General features: G+C 43.0%; 1 protein-coding gene across 1 annotated transcript in view; it reads right to left on the bottom strand.

Annotated features, from left to right (window-relative positions):
• Positions 1 to 587: 587 nt before the first annotated feature.
• Positions 588 to 19905, bottom strand: part of LOC134438084 (sodium channel protein type 4 subunit alpha A-like) — a 48356-nt gene continuing 29038 nt past the window's right edge. The window contains exons 15-26 of the mRNA XM_063187672.1: positions 19428 to 19653; positions 17397 to 17575; positions 16582 to 16657; positions 15782 to 15936; positions 14817 to 14990; positions 13766 to 13876; positions 6145 to 6438; positions 5261 to 5314; positions 4745 to 4882; positions 4046 to 4150; positions 2933 to 3203; positions 588 to 2763 (exon numbers count right to left, since the gene is read on the bottom strand). Of these exons, the coding sequence (XP_063043742.1) occupies positions 2183 to 2763; positions 2933 to 3203; positions 4046 to 4150; positions 4745 to 4882; positions 5261 to 5314; positions 6145 to 6438; positions 13766 to 13876; positions 14817 to 14990; positions 15782 to 15936; positions 16582 to 16657; positions 17397 to 17575; positions 19428 to 19653 (2364 nt within the window). The 3' untranslated portion in view covers positions 588 to 2182. The remainder of the gene's footprint in view (positions 2764 to 2932; positions 3204 to 4045; positions 4151 to 4744; positions 4883 to 5260; positions 5315 to 6144; positions 6439 to 13765; positions 13877 to 14816; positions 14991 to 15781; positions 15937 to 16581; positions 16658 to 17396; positions 17576 to 19427; positions 19654 to 19905) is intronic.

Genomic DNA, 19905 nt, shown 5'->3' with positions numbered 1-19905 from the left:
TAAGCAGCCCAATGGGGCGGGAAACAGCCCAATCTGGCAACACTGCCTGCAAGCTGAGTGAGGGATGATGCGTAGAGTCCCAAATAACTGGGTGTGGCCTGTGGAACTTGAGCATTGCAGTGCATTATGGGGATTGTTGTCACAAATCCACAAGCACTAAAAAGTCATTTTCTGCCTTTTCTCGGCCAAGAAGGCACCAAATAAAAAATGTATACTACTATTCTACTATATTATATGACCCACTTTCAATACATATTCATGTCTCCACCAGTGGAATGCCCCTTTAAGCAGTGAGGACAACTGCTTTAACTTTTCTTTTTGTTTACGCTTTGACTCACCCATGATATAGGTGTCAGCTGCATGGTGGTATGGTGTTGCAGTAGGGAAATCTTTGGTCTAAAACAGCAGAAGACTTCTTTTCAGAGACGAAACCGACATGTGTCCCCTCGTAACTTGGCAAGAAACTGGCAAATATGCTGCCCAGCTGCGAACAAGGCTATCTTCACCATGTTTCCGGAAAGTAATTGGTGAAATCTAGTCTACATATCGTGCATTTACATGTAAATAAATAAGACAACCTGCATCACTTAAAAGTCTTTCACATTTATTGACAAAGCTGCAAAAAGACAGCTGACTCTGCAAATACATGAGGGCTTATAGTCAGACTATTGTAAAAAAAGTCTTTTTGTATAAAAATCCACAATGATTAGTTTAAGGCAACATATTTGGAAATTACAAAAATATATGTATCAACATAAAACAGTAGAGGTATATATTTTGTTAGAACACAAACATACATATACAGCATATAAAGATAGTTTGAAGCATTAGTTGGGGATGTAATAATAATAAAAAAACAGCAAGTCACTTTGGATAAAAAGTATTGCACCTACTAAGTGTAATGTAATAATACTGTATGAACTTCACAACGAATCAAAGTACCATACGACAAGTCCTGCTGGTATGCAATAATTTGGTCCAGTGGTTCATAGCTTTTTTCCCCTTAAAGCCCCCCTTACCTAGTATGTCAGAGATAAGCTACACCACCCACAACCCCCCAACAGAACCAATGATCTACTAGTTAACTATATTCAGGCTATGGGTCTGAAGCTTATGATTCTATACCAGTTGCAGGTAAACGTTGAACATGGAGAACATGAACAGACATGGTGTACCAGTAGATAATCAACCATATATGTTTCAGAACAAACATGATAGTGGTACAAAAACTATAGAAAACCAAAGCAGAGAAAGAAAAAATTAAATCTTAGTCTGATGACATACGTATTTCCATCGTTCACCCCACTGTAGGTGGGACCTTACATCTCCATTTTAATTCAAACATCATTCAAGATCATTCAAGAATACATGAATACAGAATAAACAAGATACTGTATCTTTCACATCATTACTAAGAGACTTTGTAGAGGAGAGATGTTAGTGTTTGAGGGTAAATTAAAATATGTTATTTGACTGGATTATCTATGAAAGACATGCAGCGATGTCTCACCTCCACCTTAGCGACATGCCATGATATGTCTTGCTACTATTCAAGGTTTGTTGAGGCACTTCATATCAAAATTAAAGTACATGCAGATAATCTATTAACAGACAGTGGAGCCATTATTTCGTTTTAAATATGAGGTGGGGGGTTTGGTTGCAGTATGGGCTGTCGAATCGATACGAGTCGTGAATTGATATTTCCATGAACAAAATCTGGGGGAAGGTGAATCACCCGGCCCTAACACCAACCAAATCTGGGGGAAAAACAGCTACAAAATTCCAGGGATGACCTAGTGTGTAACACTTCATAATAACCTTCCGCGTAAATGGTTAACTAATGGTTAGCTAATGGTTTGTTGTGCATCTATAATACTATTATAAGCGTTGATATATCATTATTAAATCAATTGTATAACACTTACTAAACATTTGCAGATGACAATAATATATAAGGGCTGCCCGATTATGGAAAAAAAATCATAATCACGATTATTTAGATCACCATCACGATCACGATAATCACGATTATGTAGCAGAGCTTGTGCCCCCCACCCCCCAATTTCGGGGAGACGTAATTATAGCTTACCATTAGTTAACATTAGTTAACATTAGTTAACTAATTAGCGGAAGGTTATTGTGAAGTGTTACCGACCTACGGTAATGTAGCAACCACCTCCATTTAATCATGATGATCATGCTCGTCATCCTCCCTCGCTGCATCTGCGCTTGAGACTTCATCAAAGTCAAACGTTTCCAGTATGAAGGCGATGAACATATAGATCACTAACAGGGAGACTACGAGCACATAACAGTAAATGAAAGCGGCTCCCTCCAAGGGGTTAACCCAACTACCCCACACGTCAAATCCTGGGTGCTTCTTGTCGAGGTATAACGGACTTCTTACCAGGTTGTAGACGAAAGATTCCCAGCCGCCCGAAAGCGTGCAGATGAAGAGGCACTTGAAACTGCTGAAGAATGTCTGGAAGTTAAATAACTCGTCTATACCTGTATCGCCTTCCTCTGACAGGAAGAAGGGGAACTCTGACATGCCAAAGATGGAGAAGACAAACATGGTGAGGCCAAAGAGCAGAGCGATGTTAGACAGAGCAGGACGGGCCATCTTCAGGGCGAAGAACAGCGTCCTGATCCCCTCGGTACCAGGAATTAGAGGTAGAACCCGACCGGTCCTTGCTAGTCGTAAAAGGTATACGGGTGCAATGGGGAAAAGGTAGAAATGGATAAGGTCTGCCAGAAATAAACCTTTAAAACAAGAAATAAACTCAATTAGTCATACATCACGTATGTTCACAGGGTAAAAAGTTTAAGGCAAGACATGACCACCTTGTTTTGTGTGTGGTTAAAAATAAAGTAATTTATGTGGAAAAGCGTTGGGGAAAAAAATGGAAGAAAAAGTGTCATTTGCACTTACTGATTATATTCACAATGAGTGCAATGAAGTCCAGGATATTCGAGCCGGTACTGAAGTAGCTCTTTCCCAGGCCCGACATTTTCAGAATGAATTCAATGAGGAAGACAAATATTAGGACCAATTGTCCAAAATAGAGCACCTCTAAGAAGGAGTCAGGGGTATCGGCTGTTTCCAGCATCGTTGTCAGGATACTTAGCAGCACCACCACCATCATACCTATGTCAAACCACCGACTGGTCACCAAGTCATACATGTAGCGACAACATAGGCCCTGTGAGGTAAATATGAAAACAAGGGGACAAGAAAAACACCCTTTAAAACATTTAGGAGACACAAATATGTGAGTATGATGCGTGGATTGGATAGAGAATGGCAAAGACTAGGGGTGAGAGCTTGAACAAACAGCCACAAGCGGCAAAGGGCTTACAGTACAGTAAGTCAAGAGAATATTGAAGCAGACGGGCCCACACAGTACTGTGAATTCAGGTAAATTGGGCCACTTTTTTTTGTTTTTTTTTTTTTTTTTTTTTTTTTGCATATTAGTGAATGGACACAAGTGGCCCAATTTACCTGAATGCACCCTAATGTAATTGCTGCAGTGTTAATGCAACACTATTCTGAGCACATATGGTCCCACTTGAATTTAAGTGCTGAATTCGAACTGTTAAATTAAGCCATTGACCCCTAAGGCACCTGCAAAAAGGGGTGCTAAATGCCTGAGCCCTTTTTTAAGGAAAGCTGCCCTCAGCTTCTAAAAACCTAAATATCTCAGCTTCTGAAGCACATAAAAATATGCAATAAGTTGTATTTAAACGCTAAGACCCTCATCTTTCATTAGAATGTGTTCATTCATCTCAAACAAACTGAGATTTTTAATCAAGTTGTCTCAAATCTCATGAGCCTGGATGTCGCGTAAGCCTGGATGTAACGCAACATCAGGCATCAATGGGTTAACACTGAAGTCATATATGCTCTAAAATAGTGTTATACTCAACTCTTTGAGTGTTCATTCAACACTCAGAGTTGAATGATCTAACACTAAATTGCGTGGGACCATATATACTCAGCAGTGTTGAATTCATTCTGCAAATACTGTGCATGTCCAATGCTGACCTGTGGCCGTGGCACTGCTTTCTGGGAGCTCTGAAGACCAAGTTTCTTCATAGCGCTGTAGACTCCCCTCTGGCTGTCTGTGAGGAAGATGTTCTGCTCTCCGCTGTAGAGGGACATTGCCGATTATTCAATAATCACAATCTACCCACCATTATTATAGACCTACTATATAGTATAGTATAATACAGTGTAGTTAGTATAATACTTCTCTCTCTCTCTCTCTCTCTCTCTCTCTCGCTCTCTCTCTCTCTCTCTCTCGCTACCGTATATATACAAACTACTACATACACAGTATACTGTATACATACAACTTATAAACGTACGTATATAAACTAATAAAACTAATACATGTATATTCAATATGTTCAATATTCATTTCAGGTCATTTTCATGTCAAGGCACCTTTTAGCTTACATCTTTAGCAATTTCCTGTACTACTGGTCTGCCGTAATACCAGAGAGAGTAGAGAGAGAGAGGTTCCATTGGCCCATTGTTTCCGGGTTCTATTATTGCAAGGGAGAAGGGGGGAAAATCCCCCTTTAGGCAGACCTAGGCAGACCTAAGGACTGTTCTATTCATTCTAGGAGCATTATGACACGCCCCTTTAGGCAGACCGGAACCTGGTCACGTTAGGTGCCCATAGAAACCTATTATGTTGGCATATCTCTATATACTTAAAGAATCTCTGGTAATACTTATCCTGGATTTTTGTTGATTGAAGTTCTCTATGATTTCCCCAATGAAGAAGATAAGCGTGAAGAAGACCCCGAAGATGGAGAACAAGACAAAGTACAGGGACGCATAGAGGTTGTCTTCGTAAATTGGTTGTTCTTCAATCTGTTAATGAAACAGTATGTTTGTTTTTACTGTATTTCATACTCAGAACTACAATGAGCAACATAGTACAAGTATATCGCATCTCTCTTTGGTAACACTTTATTTTAGGGATACATCTATTAGAAGCACTAGTACATACAATATCCCTGTATAAGTAACTTGTAAGGCACGTACAAAGAAAAATCAAACATTTGTTAGGCATGTATTCGCAAATGTCTTGTTCATGCACAATAAGGGATTTATTACCAATTTAACCTTAGAAAGGACCTAGTAGTACCTTAGTACATGCCTTACAAGGTACTTATGCAGGCAATAACATTGTATGTATTAGTGCTAATATTATTTGACAGGGAAAAGTGTGCAGAACAAAAAACTAACCAAACGTGAATCAACAGCACTGTAGATGACGTCCATTCCTGATTTCTGGCTTGACTGTGGGAGACACACAGTGGGGAGTCACATAACTTTTCCTCTACTGTGTGAGGACAGTAATACCTATCAAGCAGGGCCATAACCAGACATTTTCAAATGCCGGGGTCAAATACTGTGTGCTGTACTGCATACTGTACATTTAGAATGCTTCAAACACTTCAGTCAAACTCTTACGTTTGTTTTCATTAATCAATGCCTGATGATACATGGGTGTGGTGTATACATTTATAACTGTTGATCATATATCGGTTTTCATCAATAGATACATTTTACATACTGAAATAAAATACTGAGGACATGACCTCTGTGTCCTCAATGGTAGTTACGGGCATGCTATCAAGCATTGACTGGTACTGTACACCAATTTCAACAAGTGTCGAATTCTTGCACACCTCCTTTGGTCAGGTGTGTAGGAGTGGAACCCCTGGGTCACCAACGTTAAAGAAAGGAAAGCTCCCGCACACTGTTCACATTTGCATGGTTTACGCTGACGTTTTGGTCTACTGACCCTCTTCAAGCAATTCAACCAATTGCTTTGCAATAGACCGAAACGTCGCAGTAAACCATGAAAATGAACAGTGCGTGGGAACTTTCTTTTCTTTACTCTACACCAATAAGAAGATCCACCTGTCACCAGGAAGTAATTTTCATACATTACATTACATTACATAACATAACACAAGCAAGTGAGTAAGCCTACTCAAACTAGTGATATCACAAATGTAACTTTCAATAAAGCTATTAAATACAAAACCCACATATTTGTCCTGTTTAGAAAGTAGCATTAAAACGACAACATACACAAATTATACAGGATTCATTGTACATACCACGTGAAACAGGCTCACATAGCCATTCATAACATTGTCGAAGTTGAAATGTGTGGTCTTCCATACAACTTCTGTAGGCCTTTCATTCAACCACTCCATGAGCAAAAAACATTCTGTTTTATTGTGCACGTCTTCCTCTGTAAAATATTTGTCTGAGGTTTTGTTGAAGCAGTGGTAGAACTTTCCGGCAAAGAGATTGACGCCAACGATGCTGAAGACAAGCCATAAGGTCAGGCACGCCAGCAGCGCGTTGATGAGGGACGGGATGGCCCCTTTTAGGACACGTAGCACCACCTACACCCATCACACACAATGGCAATTAACATCACATCTGATAGACAGACACAACAGCAATGAACATCGCATCTGATAGACAGACACAACAGCAATGAACATCACATCTGATAGACAGACACAACAGCAATTAAAGTGATACATTTTTGTAAATAAACTTATTTTACACCTCCCCTTGAGTTAACAAGGCCGACAGGCGGACAACAGATGCGTCCCTCTATGCCAGTTCCAACTATGCCATTTTCCCCCCCAAACGCCCCCCTGGCCTCCTCCTAGCCTATCAACGCCCCCCGAGGATGTACTTTTTGTTTATTGGTCATCATGGACACTCCAAATATTGTGGCAGGCAGCAAGGCAGCAAAATGGCGAGACATGGCTTTATTTTTTGCAGTTTAGGGTATAATAAGCTTATCATCATTCTTGGATTTGGAAAAGAACCATAGGCTATGATTTGAAATTTCACATAGCCTAGATGAAGTAGGCTACATTACAAATTACCAGACATTTATTAGGCCTAACAACCTTTAGTATCACGCCATTTCAGCATTATGTGCATGTGGGAAAGAATCTAAACATCGACAAATAATAAATAAATAAAACCGTTTGGGTGAATCATGCGCTTATGGGTTGACCCTTTAGGTGAATGATGGACTTTTTTTCAATACCAGCTTCACCGTCAAGGCACAAAGCAGTGAACTTCCGTGCCAGAGTTTATCAAATGCACATGACTGCAAAGCAATTACGAAAGACGCGTTCTCTCCTGTACTCTCTCTGAGCGCAACGAAAAGCACCATTGCCCTTCCAAATCGCAGTTGGTTCAAGTATCATTGAGTTGGTTTGATTTTTTAAACTCACTGCATTTTTTTTAAAAACACGCATTTTCTGCATTAATAACGTGAAACTCAATTACCCAGAATGCTGCACGTGAGCTCTCTACCCGGGTGATTCTGGAAAACAAACATGGCGGCAACTCGCTTTACTACCTTAATAATGTGTTAATCCGACGCTAGATTTCTTAACTGATGAAAATCGAAGGCAGAAATCAACATTGTAGTGTCTAAATATGAGGTCGATTGGTCTATTTGTGGCGTACATCACGATCGGCTGAGTTGTTGGCCTCACGTTTGTCAGTAAGCCTGTGGCTAGGCTACTTTTCGCCAACGTTAGCATCCGGTTTAGTATAGAAAGGCTATGCTTGCACGCATTCGCTCCGGTCCAAAATGGCAAGTCTGCCGCCTTGTGGCCACAGGAAAGAACAATTTAAAGAAAGCGTTTCAGACGGACAACAATTTAATGAAAGCGTTTCAGACGGACGGACGGACGGACAGACAGACCCTGTTATAGAGATGCTGGACGCATCTAAAAATAATAGGGTTTTACCATTCTCCTGTACTTTCAACCGTTCTCTGCGTATGGCAGTGCAAATTTGACCTCCAAGCTAGTAGTTAGCGGATTATGTCAGATGAGACGACGCGGTTGCGGAACTCTCCATGGAGACGGGAACGCCAAACGGGATTCTGAGTGGAAAAGCCTCGATCGACCGGCGACCGGTGACCTGACAACTTCACACAGATGTTGGTGGGTGGATATTGGACTGCGCTTTGCCTCGTTTGTTTTGCCACTAAGCGAGTTCAGCACGCCTCAACGGAAGCGTCTTCAGCACGCCTCAACGGGAGCGTCCTTCCCAGTGGACTTTTTCACAACAGCTACGCCAGTGCCACATCTACACTACGTTCACTTTCCAGAGAGAACTTCACCTTGTCGTTGAGTCTACACAGCAATTAAGAAAAACGTCTACTTTTATTTTATGATGTATAATTAATTTCTGTAATTTATATTTTTCTGCACATATGGAGTTACCAACTCTCATTTCACTGCACACTAGCTTAAAGGATAGTTCCGGCGTAAAATGAAAGTTTCACCATCGCTTTCCCATGCCACATAATGTATATAATGATGAGCCATTCTGGGCAATGCCGCGCCGTTATGGTGTTAGCTAATTTTAAGCTTTTTGGCGAAAAACGCAGCCAATGCATCACGGCGGGGCCAATTATAGTCCTATTATTTTCTGATGTTTCCCCGCTATAAACAACTTCAAAAACGATACACACTTCATCACCAAGGTCTCGGCAATCAAACCGAGGCACAGAGACGATCATCGGACCACAAAAGTCTTTCACTGGCCAGTGATGTCAGAGGTGTCTCACTGTTGCAACTCTCGACCCGGACTCAATCAGGTGGCTAGGTAGGCTAAACATGGTCCGCGGTTCCTACACCGGCTGCGACCGTAAAATGAAAAGCTGGAACCCCGACCGTTTTCACCGACTGCCACTGTCTAAACCAGCCATATTACGGGAATGGCTAATAGCATTAGAAGTGGACGAAACTGACATAAAAACCCTGAGGGATCGCTACCGTGTGTGGAGGGAGCATTTCGAGGATGATGGCTACAAGAAGAGTAAGGGAGATAGAACACCAAAACGAAACCGTCTAAAGAGGAATGCTGTGCCAAAAAGGCGCATGGCTATGGAGGTATGTTTGAAGAGAGAGAAACATGTGTAAATATGTCTGGCTCATGAATCTTGACTGTCTGTGACACTGGTTGCAACACCGCGCGTCTTTGCCAGCAAACACTCTGTTTTGGGAAGGCATAGCCTACGCAGTAAATGTAGCCCACTACAGGAGATAAATACACTGTCAAAACAAACTAGCACGGGATGGCAAGTGAAATTGTGAAATTGTGCGACCTGAGGCATTCGATGTGGTTGATGTCAAGCATGCTAGAGTAGTTTCAGTGAAGTAGACTCTGATGACGAGGGCGCGCCGAGGTCAGATGGACCATTACGCAACGGAGGAGGGCTGGAGGAATTTTATAAAGTCGTACTAGAAGTGCTCTTACAGATGTAAGTACACCACCACTGGTATGTTATTACAAAGTTGAATCCATGTTATATTATACCGTGTTGCAATTACTTTGTAAGAGTAGTCTGCCTTCCTGTACTCTCCATGCAACTCTTCAAATCTGCTGCCTGCACACACGGTAGTAGCGATCCCTCCGGGTTTTTACGTCAGTTTCGTCCACTTCTAATGCTATTAGCCATTCCCGTAATATGGCTGGTTTAGACAGTGGCAGTCGGTGAAAACGGTCGGGGTTCCAGCGTTTCATTTTACGGTCGCAGCCAGTGTAAGAACCGCGGACCATGTTTAGCCTTCCTAGCCACCTGATTGAGTAGCCTGCATCCGGGTCAGAGAGTTGCAACAGTGAGACACCTCTGAAAACACTGGCCAGTGAAGACTGTGTGGTCCGATGACCCTCTCTGTGCCTCGGTTTGATTGACGAGACCTTTGTGATGAAGTGTGTGCGTTTTTGAAGTTGTTTATAGCGGGGAAACATCAGAAAATAATAGGACTATAATTGGCCCCGCCGTGATGCATTGGCTGCGTTTTTCACCAAAAAGCTTACAATTTGCTAACTCCATAACGGTGCGGCATTGCCCGGAATGGCTCATCATTAGATACATTATGTGGCATGGGAAAGCGATGGTGAAACTTTCATTTTACGCCGGAACTATCCTTTAAGCTAGGGTTGTATGTGACAAATAAATTACTCTTACTCTTAAAGTGTACCTCCGGGATTTTGGACACCAGACCTCATTTCCGAGTCAGCCAGGGTGTAAACAATGTGTCCAGAACGTTTTTTTCACATTCCATGCAATCCTTGTGAATTCTCATATCCATGTTGCTAAGCTAGCGCAAGTGAACGGAGATGGTAGTAGCCTGCCCCCAAAAATAGTCTTATCCCGTTTAAACAACATTCAAAACAAAACCGTTATTATACCATACTGCAAGTGTAAATGTTTGTCTTAGTAGAATGAAGTTTGAAATTAAACCAACCTTGCACTGCATGGATTTTGCCATGTTGAGAGACTATTTTCTCGGGGTCGGCGGAATTTTACTTTGCTCTCTTCAGTTGTGATGTAGCCCACCCACCCACTGCAGGGACCCGCAAGAGACATTGCAAATCAAGGCTAGTTCTACAACTGCTTTCGGATCGAATAGTGGATTAAAACCCAACGACATCGCACCATGGTACATCAGTGTGTATATACCAACTGCAATAATAAAGCCCACAGATGGGTATCGGCAAGTTTCCATTGGTTTCCGTGAAAGATGTTGAAAGAACCAAACTCTGGCTCCTGGCTGCAGGGCTACATCAACACACCGATGGAGACGCTCCGTAAGCTACCCCGGTGCTTTGCAGTGACCATTTCAGTCCCGACGACTTCACAAAGTCCTTCTCGAAGTCAAATACCTACACGGAAAACTCTAAAAGTGTCCGCGGTGCCAACCGCATTCCCAGATCTACATTTTGTGGCGCGCACCAACAGTCTCCGAAGAACAGGTTTGCTATGCTTTCTGCTTCTATGATGGTAGCCCAGTGGTATAATGGCTTCGCCTACGTTAGCCAAAACTTGGGCTAGAAGTTACCCTTTTGGATTGGCATGTTGTAATGCTTTACTGTTATTTTGTGTAATTGCTGTGACAAATGGCATTAGACATGACTTGCCGTATTCCTATGGATTCATAAGTTACGCAACGCTATGTGATCTGGCTTGACATTGTGAAATATGTCACTCGTAGCTCTAGTTATTATTACATGGAATGTTTTTTTGAGACGAGATGGAATGGGAGGATGAAAGGGAGAAGAGTGTGCGTTCTGTTCGCCAACATGCTGTGTAGACACACGGGTCATCTAGTAACAACCAAACATTGTTATGGCATATGTTTCAATGTTACGAAAGGTTTACAAAGTCGGACAGAAAGCATTACTCTTGATGTTTGCGAGCGAGGTCAGGGAGAGGGGAAAACCGTTCAGTTTTACAAACTTCAAAGATGTTGGAGTTCGCTCTATGGAAAAGTTATGGATGTGTCAAACGAAGCTAGGATTTGTACTAGGAATATCACTCCGCGGCTGTCAAGCTTTCAAACCGGAACACAAATTGCTGATGGTGATCAAACATGATTGCAATGTTGGTTTAATTTCAAACTTCATTCTATCAAGACAAGTATTTACACTTGCAGTCTGGCATAATAATGGGGTTGTTTTGAATGTTGTTGCAACCGGATAAGACTATTTTTGGGGGCAGGCTACTACCATCTCCGTTCACTTGCGCTAGCTTAGCAACATGGATATGAGAATTCACAAGGACTGCATGGAATGTGAAAAAAACGTTCTGGACACATTGTTTACACCCTGGCTGACTCGGAAATGAGGTCTGGTGTCCAAAATCCCGGAGGTACACTTTAACAGCTGGCGGCTAACTGGTCTCATAGGACTCCATGTTAACTGCTAGCTTGGTAAAATTTGCACTGCCATACCCAGAGAACGGTTGAAACTATGGGAGAACGGTAAAACCCTATTATTTAACTCAAGGGGGGGGGTGTAAAATAAGCTTATTTCTAAAAATGGGACAGTATCACTTTAACACTGCATCTGATAGACAGACACAATGGCAGTCAACACCGCATCAGATAGACTAGAGTTTCTCAACGGGGGCGCTACAGCACCCCAGGGGGCGCTACAGCACCCCAGGGGGCGTTGGGGAGCTCTAGGGGGGTGTTGAGAAGGATACAGCTGAGAGGGGGCGGTGGTTAGTTGCCATTGGGGAGCATTAGGCCATTTAATTTTGTTATTGCGCTGTCAGGTTTATGATGAGGTCAAGGGGGAGTTGGGAGGGTTGTGATGAGAACAAGGGGGAGTTTGTTCGAAAAAGGTTGAGAACCCTATCTGATACACAGACACAATGGCAATCAGCATCACATCAGACAGACAGACACAATGGCAATTAACACAGCATCAGACAAACAGGAGCACACACAGACAGACACACACAATGGCAATCAACATAACATGATGTGTATGTGTGAAGTCTACTTTTCTTAAATGTATTTTTTAAGGCTTTTTGGCCTTTATTATGACAGGACAGTGTGAGAGTAGACAGGAAATGATTGGGAGAGAGAGATGGGGCAGGGAAATGACCCTGGCCGGACTCGATCCGGGGTCCCCGTGGGCAATGTAAGCCCAAATGTGGGGGGCTTAGCGCGCTGCACCACAACGCCCCACGTGTACTCTACTTTACTTAAAAAAAATACTAACCCTTCTTTGCATCTGCACTTGTTGTTCTGTATATTTCCTATGCACTCTGTATCTGCTGGTGATGTTGGCAATGATTATGTCCTCGTTTGTTAGTCGCTTTGGTTATAAAGCGTGTGCCAAATGTAATGTAATGCGATGTAATTTAATGTAATCACAGACAGACAGACACACACAATGGCAATTAACACAGCATCAGACAAACAGGAGCACACACAGGCAGAGACACACAATGTCAATCAACATAACACCAGACAGACACACACAGCGACAGACAGATACAGTACAATCGATAGGGAGACAGAATTGTGAAATGTGCTTTTGCAACATAATGAATGAAACTTTCATCCTCAATGACGTCAAGCTTTACATCACAAGGCCAAAAGCAAGAGGAAAGGATGTGAGGAACTATAATGGCGAGTACCCCAGTCAGGAGAGGAGATTCATTTGCATCCTTTCACACCGGGACAGACTTTTACATTCACACTTACAGTTTCTTGCTTCTCGCCTACTAGCGCAATGACAACGGGAGTTGGAGCTTCCCAGTTGGGCTTTCACTTTTTCGCGTTCACTTTTTTAAACAAAGACTGTCTTGCCGTTATCTTCATAGTCATTGTTGTTTAGGGCCTTAAGGGCCTCCGCACATTCACTCCGACAGCGCTGTGGAGCTTTCACTTTCACTTGCGACACAATTCTGACCCCCAAACCCAATTTCACTCGAACATAGCATGGATAGTCAGTCAATGGCTATCCGACAAAATAGAACTCGCCTCTAATCTCTTGCCGACATCCATGAATGTCCGCGGACATCGGCGCAGGTGTGCGGGTTGTATTGACAACAATGCAATTGAACTATGGCGGAGCAGTGCTCAGCACTTTGTCTGAGACGATGTGTGGAGGCCCTAACACATAGGCCCAATCTCAATTCACCCCTTGGCACTACCCCTTACCCCTCCCCCTCCGTTTGGTGTAGGGGTAGGGGTATCCCAATAGTCGTTAAGGCAGAGGGGTAAGGGGGAGGGCTTTGTAGCCCTCAAAAAGGAGGGGTTCGGACAGGCAGACTCCGTTTGGAGGGGTAAGGGGTAGGGGTGAGGGGTAGGGGTAGGGGTAGAAAAATACAAATGGGAAAGGCCCATAGAGTACACGTATCTTCTCACCCCTGGACAGACTCACCTGCATCCTCTGGCTCCTGGAGAGCAGCCTGAGGGGGATGACGGCTCTGAAGGGGAGGGAGGAGCGCCTGGGGCTCCCCAGCCCATTGGCCACAAAGCTCAAGACGGACACCTGGGGGAAGACACAGTGTGTTGTTAGCAACAGCAGTGTGTGTGTGTGTGTGTGTGTGTGTGTGTGTGTGTGTGTGTGTGTGTGTGTGTGTGTGTGTGTGTGTGTGTGTGTGTGTGTGTGTGTACCAGTATTTCTCCATCACCTTGAAGAGAGATTTGTTTATTTTTGATAACTACTAATAATAAACACATTTTAAAGCAAATGAGTTGATAACTGTGCACTAAGCAACAAAAACATGACGCCATGGAGTTTCTCCTTTCCTTTCCCTTCCTTTCCTGCACGCAGCTTATATACTGTATATTAAAAAAAAACCTTCCTCTCATGCTTCAATGATCCATAAGCGCTCTATCTGATAGATTGATCGTTTTTATTATTAAAATGTCCATAAGGGAGAGTGGGTCTTGAAGGTGAAGTGGTGAGCCAATAGTAAGATTAACCCATTGATGCCTGATGTTGCATTTCGCAACATTGGCCCTGGCGCCTGGAGCTGCATTACGCAACATTCAGGCTCATGAGATTTGAGATAACTTTATTAAAAATCTCTGTTTGTTTGAGATGAATGAACACATTCTAATGAAAGATGAGGGTCTTAGCGTTTAAATGCAACTCAGTGCATATTTTTATGTGCTTCAGAAGCTGAGATATTTAGGTTTTTATTGGCTGAGGGCAGCTTTCCTTAAAAAGGGCTCAGGCATTCAGCACCCTTTTTTGCAGGTGCCTTAGGCGTCAACGGGTTAAGCTGTATACATGCCAGCATAGCTTGGCTAAGAATCATCATCTGGCAAGCATAGTACAATTTCTCAAACTCTCAAAGATTACAGAACAAAAGGCGGTTGTCAGGAACACTATTCAAGATAGTATGAAGAAGGAAAAATGTGGAACATAAAATGTAGAACTGACTTAAAGAGAACGGTCTCTTTTATCATTAAGGTAGACTTACATTTAGGATGAAAAAGTCGAGGCAACACCAGATATCATTGAAGTAAACGTTGAAGCCATAGGCCATCCATTTAAGGACCATCTCCGTAAGGAAGACCGCTGTGAACACCTGATCTGCATGCTCCACTACCATTTTCAGGACTGGTCTATGTTCAAGGAAGATGTCTTCAAAGGTCTGTGGACAGAAGAAAAAGCCAAAGCAATGTAGTCAAATGCAGTGGTGTAGTCTATTTTTTTATGGTGGGTATACTGTATATTTGAGCATTTTTTGAAGTGGGTATACTGTATATATTTGTGCTATTCTAAATAATGGATCAATCAATTTTAAGTGGGTATACTGAAATCCCTGAAATTTTGAAGTGGATATACTGCGTATACCTGCGTTCTACGTAGACTACACCACTGGTCATATGTAGGGAAGGTGGGGTGGGTTACAGAATGGGGGAGCCCACAATTGGGTCCTCTTTACATTTATGCATTGGTTTTGGGGCCCTTTCAGATGAATTTGTTCTGAGCCCAGCCAACGCTGACAGCAACCCTGGTCATAAGAGTTAAGGTGCATGCAAAAGTGCCTGAAGTAGAAGTAGTAGCCTATCTGGACAGAACTAAGAGGGATCTTCAGTAAACTCAACATTCTAGTACATTTCACGCCACCCAAAACACTCAGGCAAAGATATACGAGAAATTCCCATTGCCTACAGTGTGTGTGATGTGAAATAAATAATCGTAACCCATTTACCTCCTTTTTAACATGATGTTTAACTGAACATACCAAAAGCTGTGCGAAATGGGTTCAGAAGTGGAGGTCTCACCTCTGTTTCAAGTGGAAGCTTGAAGGGCTTTTAAGAACCTCCCCTCCCTCTCGAATGTATTGGAACACACCACTAAATGGTCATGTACACCCACAAAGGCGAGTTGAGCTTACTAGTCAGTATACGAAATTAATCCCTGATGACAGTACCGTACCAGAGCAATGCTGCTGAGGACGATGACGATGATCATGAAGATGTTAAAGTATCGGTGCTCCACTATGGCGTGGCAGGCTCTCCGGAGCGTCCACCATGTCTTCCCCCTACCCTGGGTAATGTCCAGGGCCAGGCAAGGGCAGTGGCGGATGCAGTCTGGACACAAGCACAGGCATACGGTACATGCATGCAAAGGTGTCAGGCAAAAGCATCTCATACAATAATAAAAATAATCATTTACCAATTTAAGTTATAAAATCCTAATCATAGCAATAACATTATTGCTGTTGTCATTATTAGTGTGAAAAACTGCGGTGATGCTTTAACTTCCTATCTTCCCCCACAAATACCGTAGGCCAGTGGTTCCCAACCTATGGGTCGGGACCCACCTTATGGGTCGCCAAAGATCCACAGGGGGTCGCGGAGCCCTCTTGATTTTAAGGGGTTTCATTTTAAATATATATAGCCCATGTTGAATAAAAGACAAAGCATTTAACTAATAAATGCATAGAAGCAACAAATTGTTACATTAAACATTTATTCTATATTTGACCAAAGACGAATTGAGGAATAAAATTAAGTAGGGCTTTAGGACTAAAATTAGTTTTCGCAGGAAACAGAGAAACCGTCTCGTGCGGGCGCTCGCGTGGTTGGGTCACCAAAGCTTACAATAGTAAAATCATGGGTCGCTTAAGAAAAAGGTTGGGAACCACTGCCGTAGGCCTATGTGAAGCAATTCCAACCCTCAGTGAGAAAAGTGTAAAACGGTTCCACTAGTGTCATGTTTGCAGCATTACTTACTCTCCGTGCAGCATTCAGGGGGCATGGGGACCTCCTCGTCCATCGCCGTGTGCTGTGGAGAGCTCTCCACACCGTTCTTCAATGGAAACATTAAGCAGCAACATTTTAGTTAGAACACCGCTCTCTTCTGTGTGGTGCATCTCCAGTTGAATAATCTTACAAGGTGAAAAAGGTGAATCGCACTCAGGTTCTTCTTTTCTTCTTTGTTATTATTATTTTTGTTTTTACGTAGCAGCAGTAAGGCAACAGACGAAATGTTTGTCTCTTCTCTGCTGCTATGTAAAAACAACAAAAATAATAAAGAAGAAGAAAAGAAGAACCTGAGTGCAGTCCACCTTTTTCACCTTACTGTACTACTGTACCTAATGGACTGCAAGTCAATCAAGGAAACACCAGTATCTACAAGTAATGTAATTCAAAGTATTTAGACGTACCTTATCCATACAATAATAATTGAATGTCATGTAATACATTTAAACGTAATATATTATCTTCACAATAACAATGGCATCAATGTAATGTAATAATGCAAAATAATGCATTGTCATTTCATGCATTTAGATCTAGATACAGGGCTGGGTTATCCATAAGGGTCAGGGGCACAGTGCCCAGGGGCACCAACCATTTTTGACCAGTTGGGGAGGGGCACCAAAATACAGGAACTTAACAAATATTGTTTATAAAGGGGGCACCAGTGAGGTATAGTGCCCGGGGGCACCACATTGGCTTAATACGTTCCTGTGTGTATAGTACCTTATATAATATTGAAGCAATATATGTCATGTCATCCTTTAATGCAGCTAGACGTACTGTACCTTATCGCTGTGGCCATTCTCTGGCTTGAGCTCCTGTATGATAATGCTCTCGCCACCATCAGCCTCAGCGCTGGCCTCATCTGTGGCCATGGCAACATGGACCGTAGCGGCCGTATCCTCCGTCAGAGATTTGTCCTTCAGCTCGTCCGGCTGACCATCCGCCGGCTCCGGCCCAGACTCTGAAAAGCAGTTGTAAAGGTATACGCATCCAACTTTAATACTTTGTATATGCTCCCAAATGTGTAATAGCAAAATGTTTAGGATGCTCAGCCTTTCATCAAAGTGCAACAAAGAACAGGTGTAGAGTGTGGCTGTGTGGGGGCATGGGATGGCTATACACACAACGGGCACCAGGGGGCGCCATCCCCCCCAAACAGCAAAATATTATTTCAATCAGTTATATCAGAGGTAATAAGCACATCTCTCCATCAATCTGTCTTCATCAGATCTTCATCAGGATCATGGCCTAAACAAGGGCTATGGAAACTGAAAGAAAAGTCCCGTTTCTCTTATATTAATGTGACGTTTCGAGCAGCATATCCTTCAAGAGCTTGGTGTTGCGGACTTTTCTTTCAGTTTTCATGGTATTTTTGCTAATCCAGCACAAAAGGTTTTTTGAGACGGATGTGCATGTTTTTCTCTTTTAGACTACTAAACAAGGGCTACCTAATGTTTTCCTAAAGTACACATTTCAGCCAGCTCACGAGGCCTGGGAAGTAAATGACTGATCAAACCTATTTTCCGAACCACCTCGCCTTTCTTCCTCCTAGATCAGACATACTGTACCTCAGATTTAATGATAGCCAATGGTCTTGTTGTCAGCTTCACTTGGCAAGCGATTTGTAAGGTGTGTGTGCAATTGCAAATGTTTTAATTATTTGGACTACATGAGAGACATCGCCTGACATGCAGCAACTTGCCGCGATGCAGTGGTAGGGCTGGCTGTGTGCCTCTTCAGCCTCGGTTCACGTCACATTCGTGAGGCGCACATTGTAGTCTATTACATAGTCTCACACAAAACAGAAACAAAACAGAGCAAAAACGTTCTTTCCTGCTGAAAATGTGACACCAATCCAAATCTTTAAAATTTGCTGCTATCATACGTGAAATCCAGAGCATGTGTCAAACGGAATCAGGATTAAGCTTGACTCGCCCCGTTTACTTCCATTCAAAATGTAAAGGCAGGTTAAGGCAAGTTAAGGTCCCATGGTTCTAAGCAGAAGGGCATGACTTAGGAACATGACGGAAGCGAAGGGCAGCATTTCTTTACAATTTATGGTTTATGTGGGATTCAGCACCCAGGTAGACCCTCTTACTGCAGCAGGGGTCGCCGGCGACCCTATTCACTTGCTGAAAATGATTAACTACATCATAACAAAATGGCTATGACATTACAGAGAGCCATAGTGCAGCGCTAAGGGGTTAAGAACTGTGAGAATCATTAGGCAATAGTGTGAGCGTGTCTCCTCCACTTTTTACTTGACTTAGGTGCCCCATTGGCAGAGATGTCAAAAGTAAAAAGAAAAAAAAAGAAAAAAAAAAAGAAACACAGTTTCCTTCCAACACATATATAATACTCATCTGAGTGACCAGTAGACCTGTGTGCTTGCCTTACGGGTATGATCAGCTAGCTATGCACTATTTAGATCAAGTTTGGGGAGCGTCCTTGTTAGGTTTTTGGCGTTTTTCAGTAACAACACAGTCTATCTATCTCATAAGGTGCAATGGAGCAAATGGTGTAACCGCTACGTGTGGGCTAGTGTTGTACTTACAACACAAATGTACTTTTACTTTTGACACCTCTGCCCATCGGGGGACAGTTAGACATCATCAGAGGCGCATCTTGTCACCAGGCTAGGCAAGCAGCTGCTTGGGACCCCCAAGCTTCTAGATAGTGAATAACAATTCACACTTTACTACGGTAGTGGCAATTTTGTTTCAAATGTTCATTACTTTGAATTTTCGCTTGGGGCCCCACATTACCCCAGAATCGCCTCTGGACATCATGATAACACGCCAGCCCAGACTCACCTGCTGTGTCCAGCTGGTCGAGGGCTACGTCCTTCCCCTCTGCCGGTCCGGGCTGCTGACCCTGACCTAGCAGTTGCTGGACATGCCCGGCCGCCCAGCTGATGCCGTGTGTGATTCTCCCGATGGCGACGCGGAGGTTTCTCCTGCTGCCGTTGCCCTTGGCCATTAAGGCCAGGTGGTCCCCACTGAAGGACCTCAACAGCAAGGTCAGGAAGAGGTGCAACGTCTGGAACGAACGAAACCACATGAATTGTGTGTGTGTGTGTGTGTGTGTGTGTGTGTGTATGTGTGTGTGTGCCAGTCAGTGTTTGTGTGTGTGTGTGTGTGTGTGTGTGTGTGTGTGTGTGTGTGTGTGTGTGTGTGTGTGTGTGTGTGTGTGTGTGTGTGTGTGTGTGTGTGTGCGTGTCTAATTATGTAAGGGGCAGTGTGTTCACTAAATCTGCCAGGTTAGCTGGCTTACCAGCAGGGCCAGTTTTAC

The sequence above is a fragment of the Engraulis encrasicolus genome, chromosome 2, assembly GCF_034702125.1.
Source record: "Engraulis encrasicolus isolate BLACKSEA-1 chromosome 2, IST_EnEncr_1.0, whole genome shotgun sequence".
NCBI lineage: Eukaryota > Metazoa > Chordata > Actinopteri > Clupeiformes > Engraulidae > Engraulis > Engraulis encrasicolus.
Note: the sequence above shows the minus strand (reverse complement) of the source record. Positions and strands in the feature narration are given on the sequence as shown.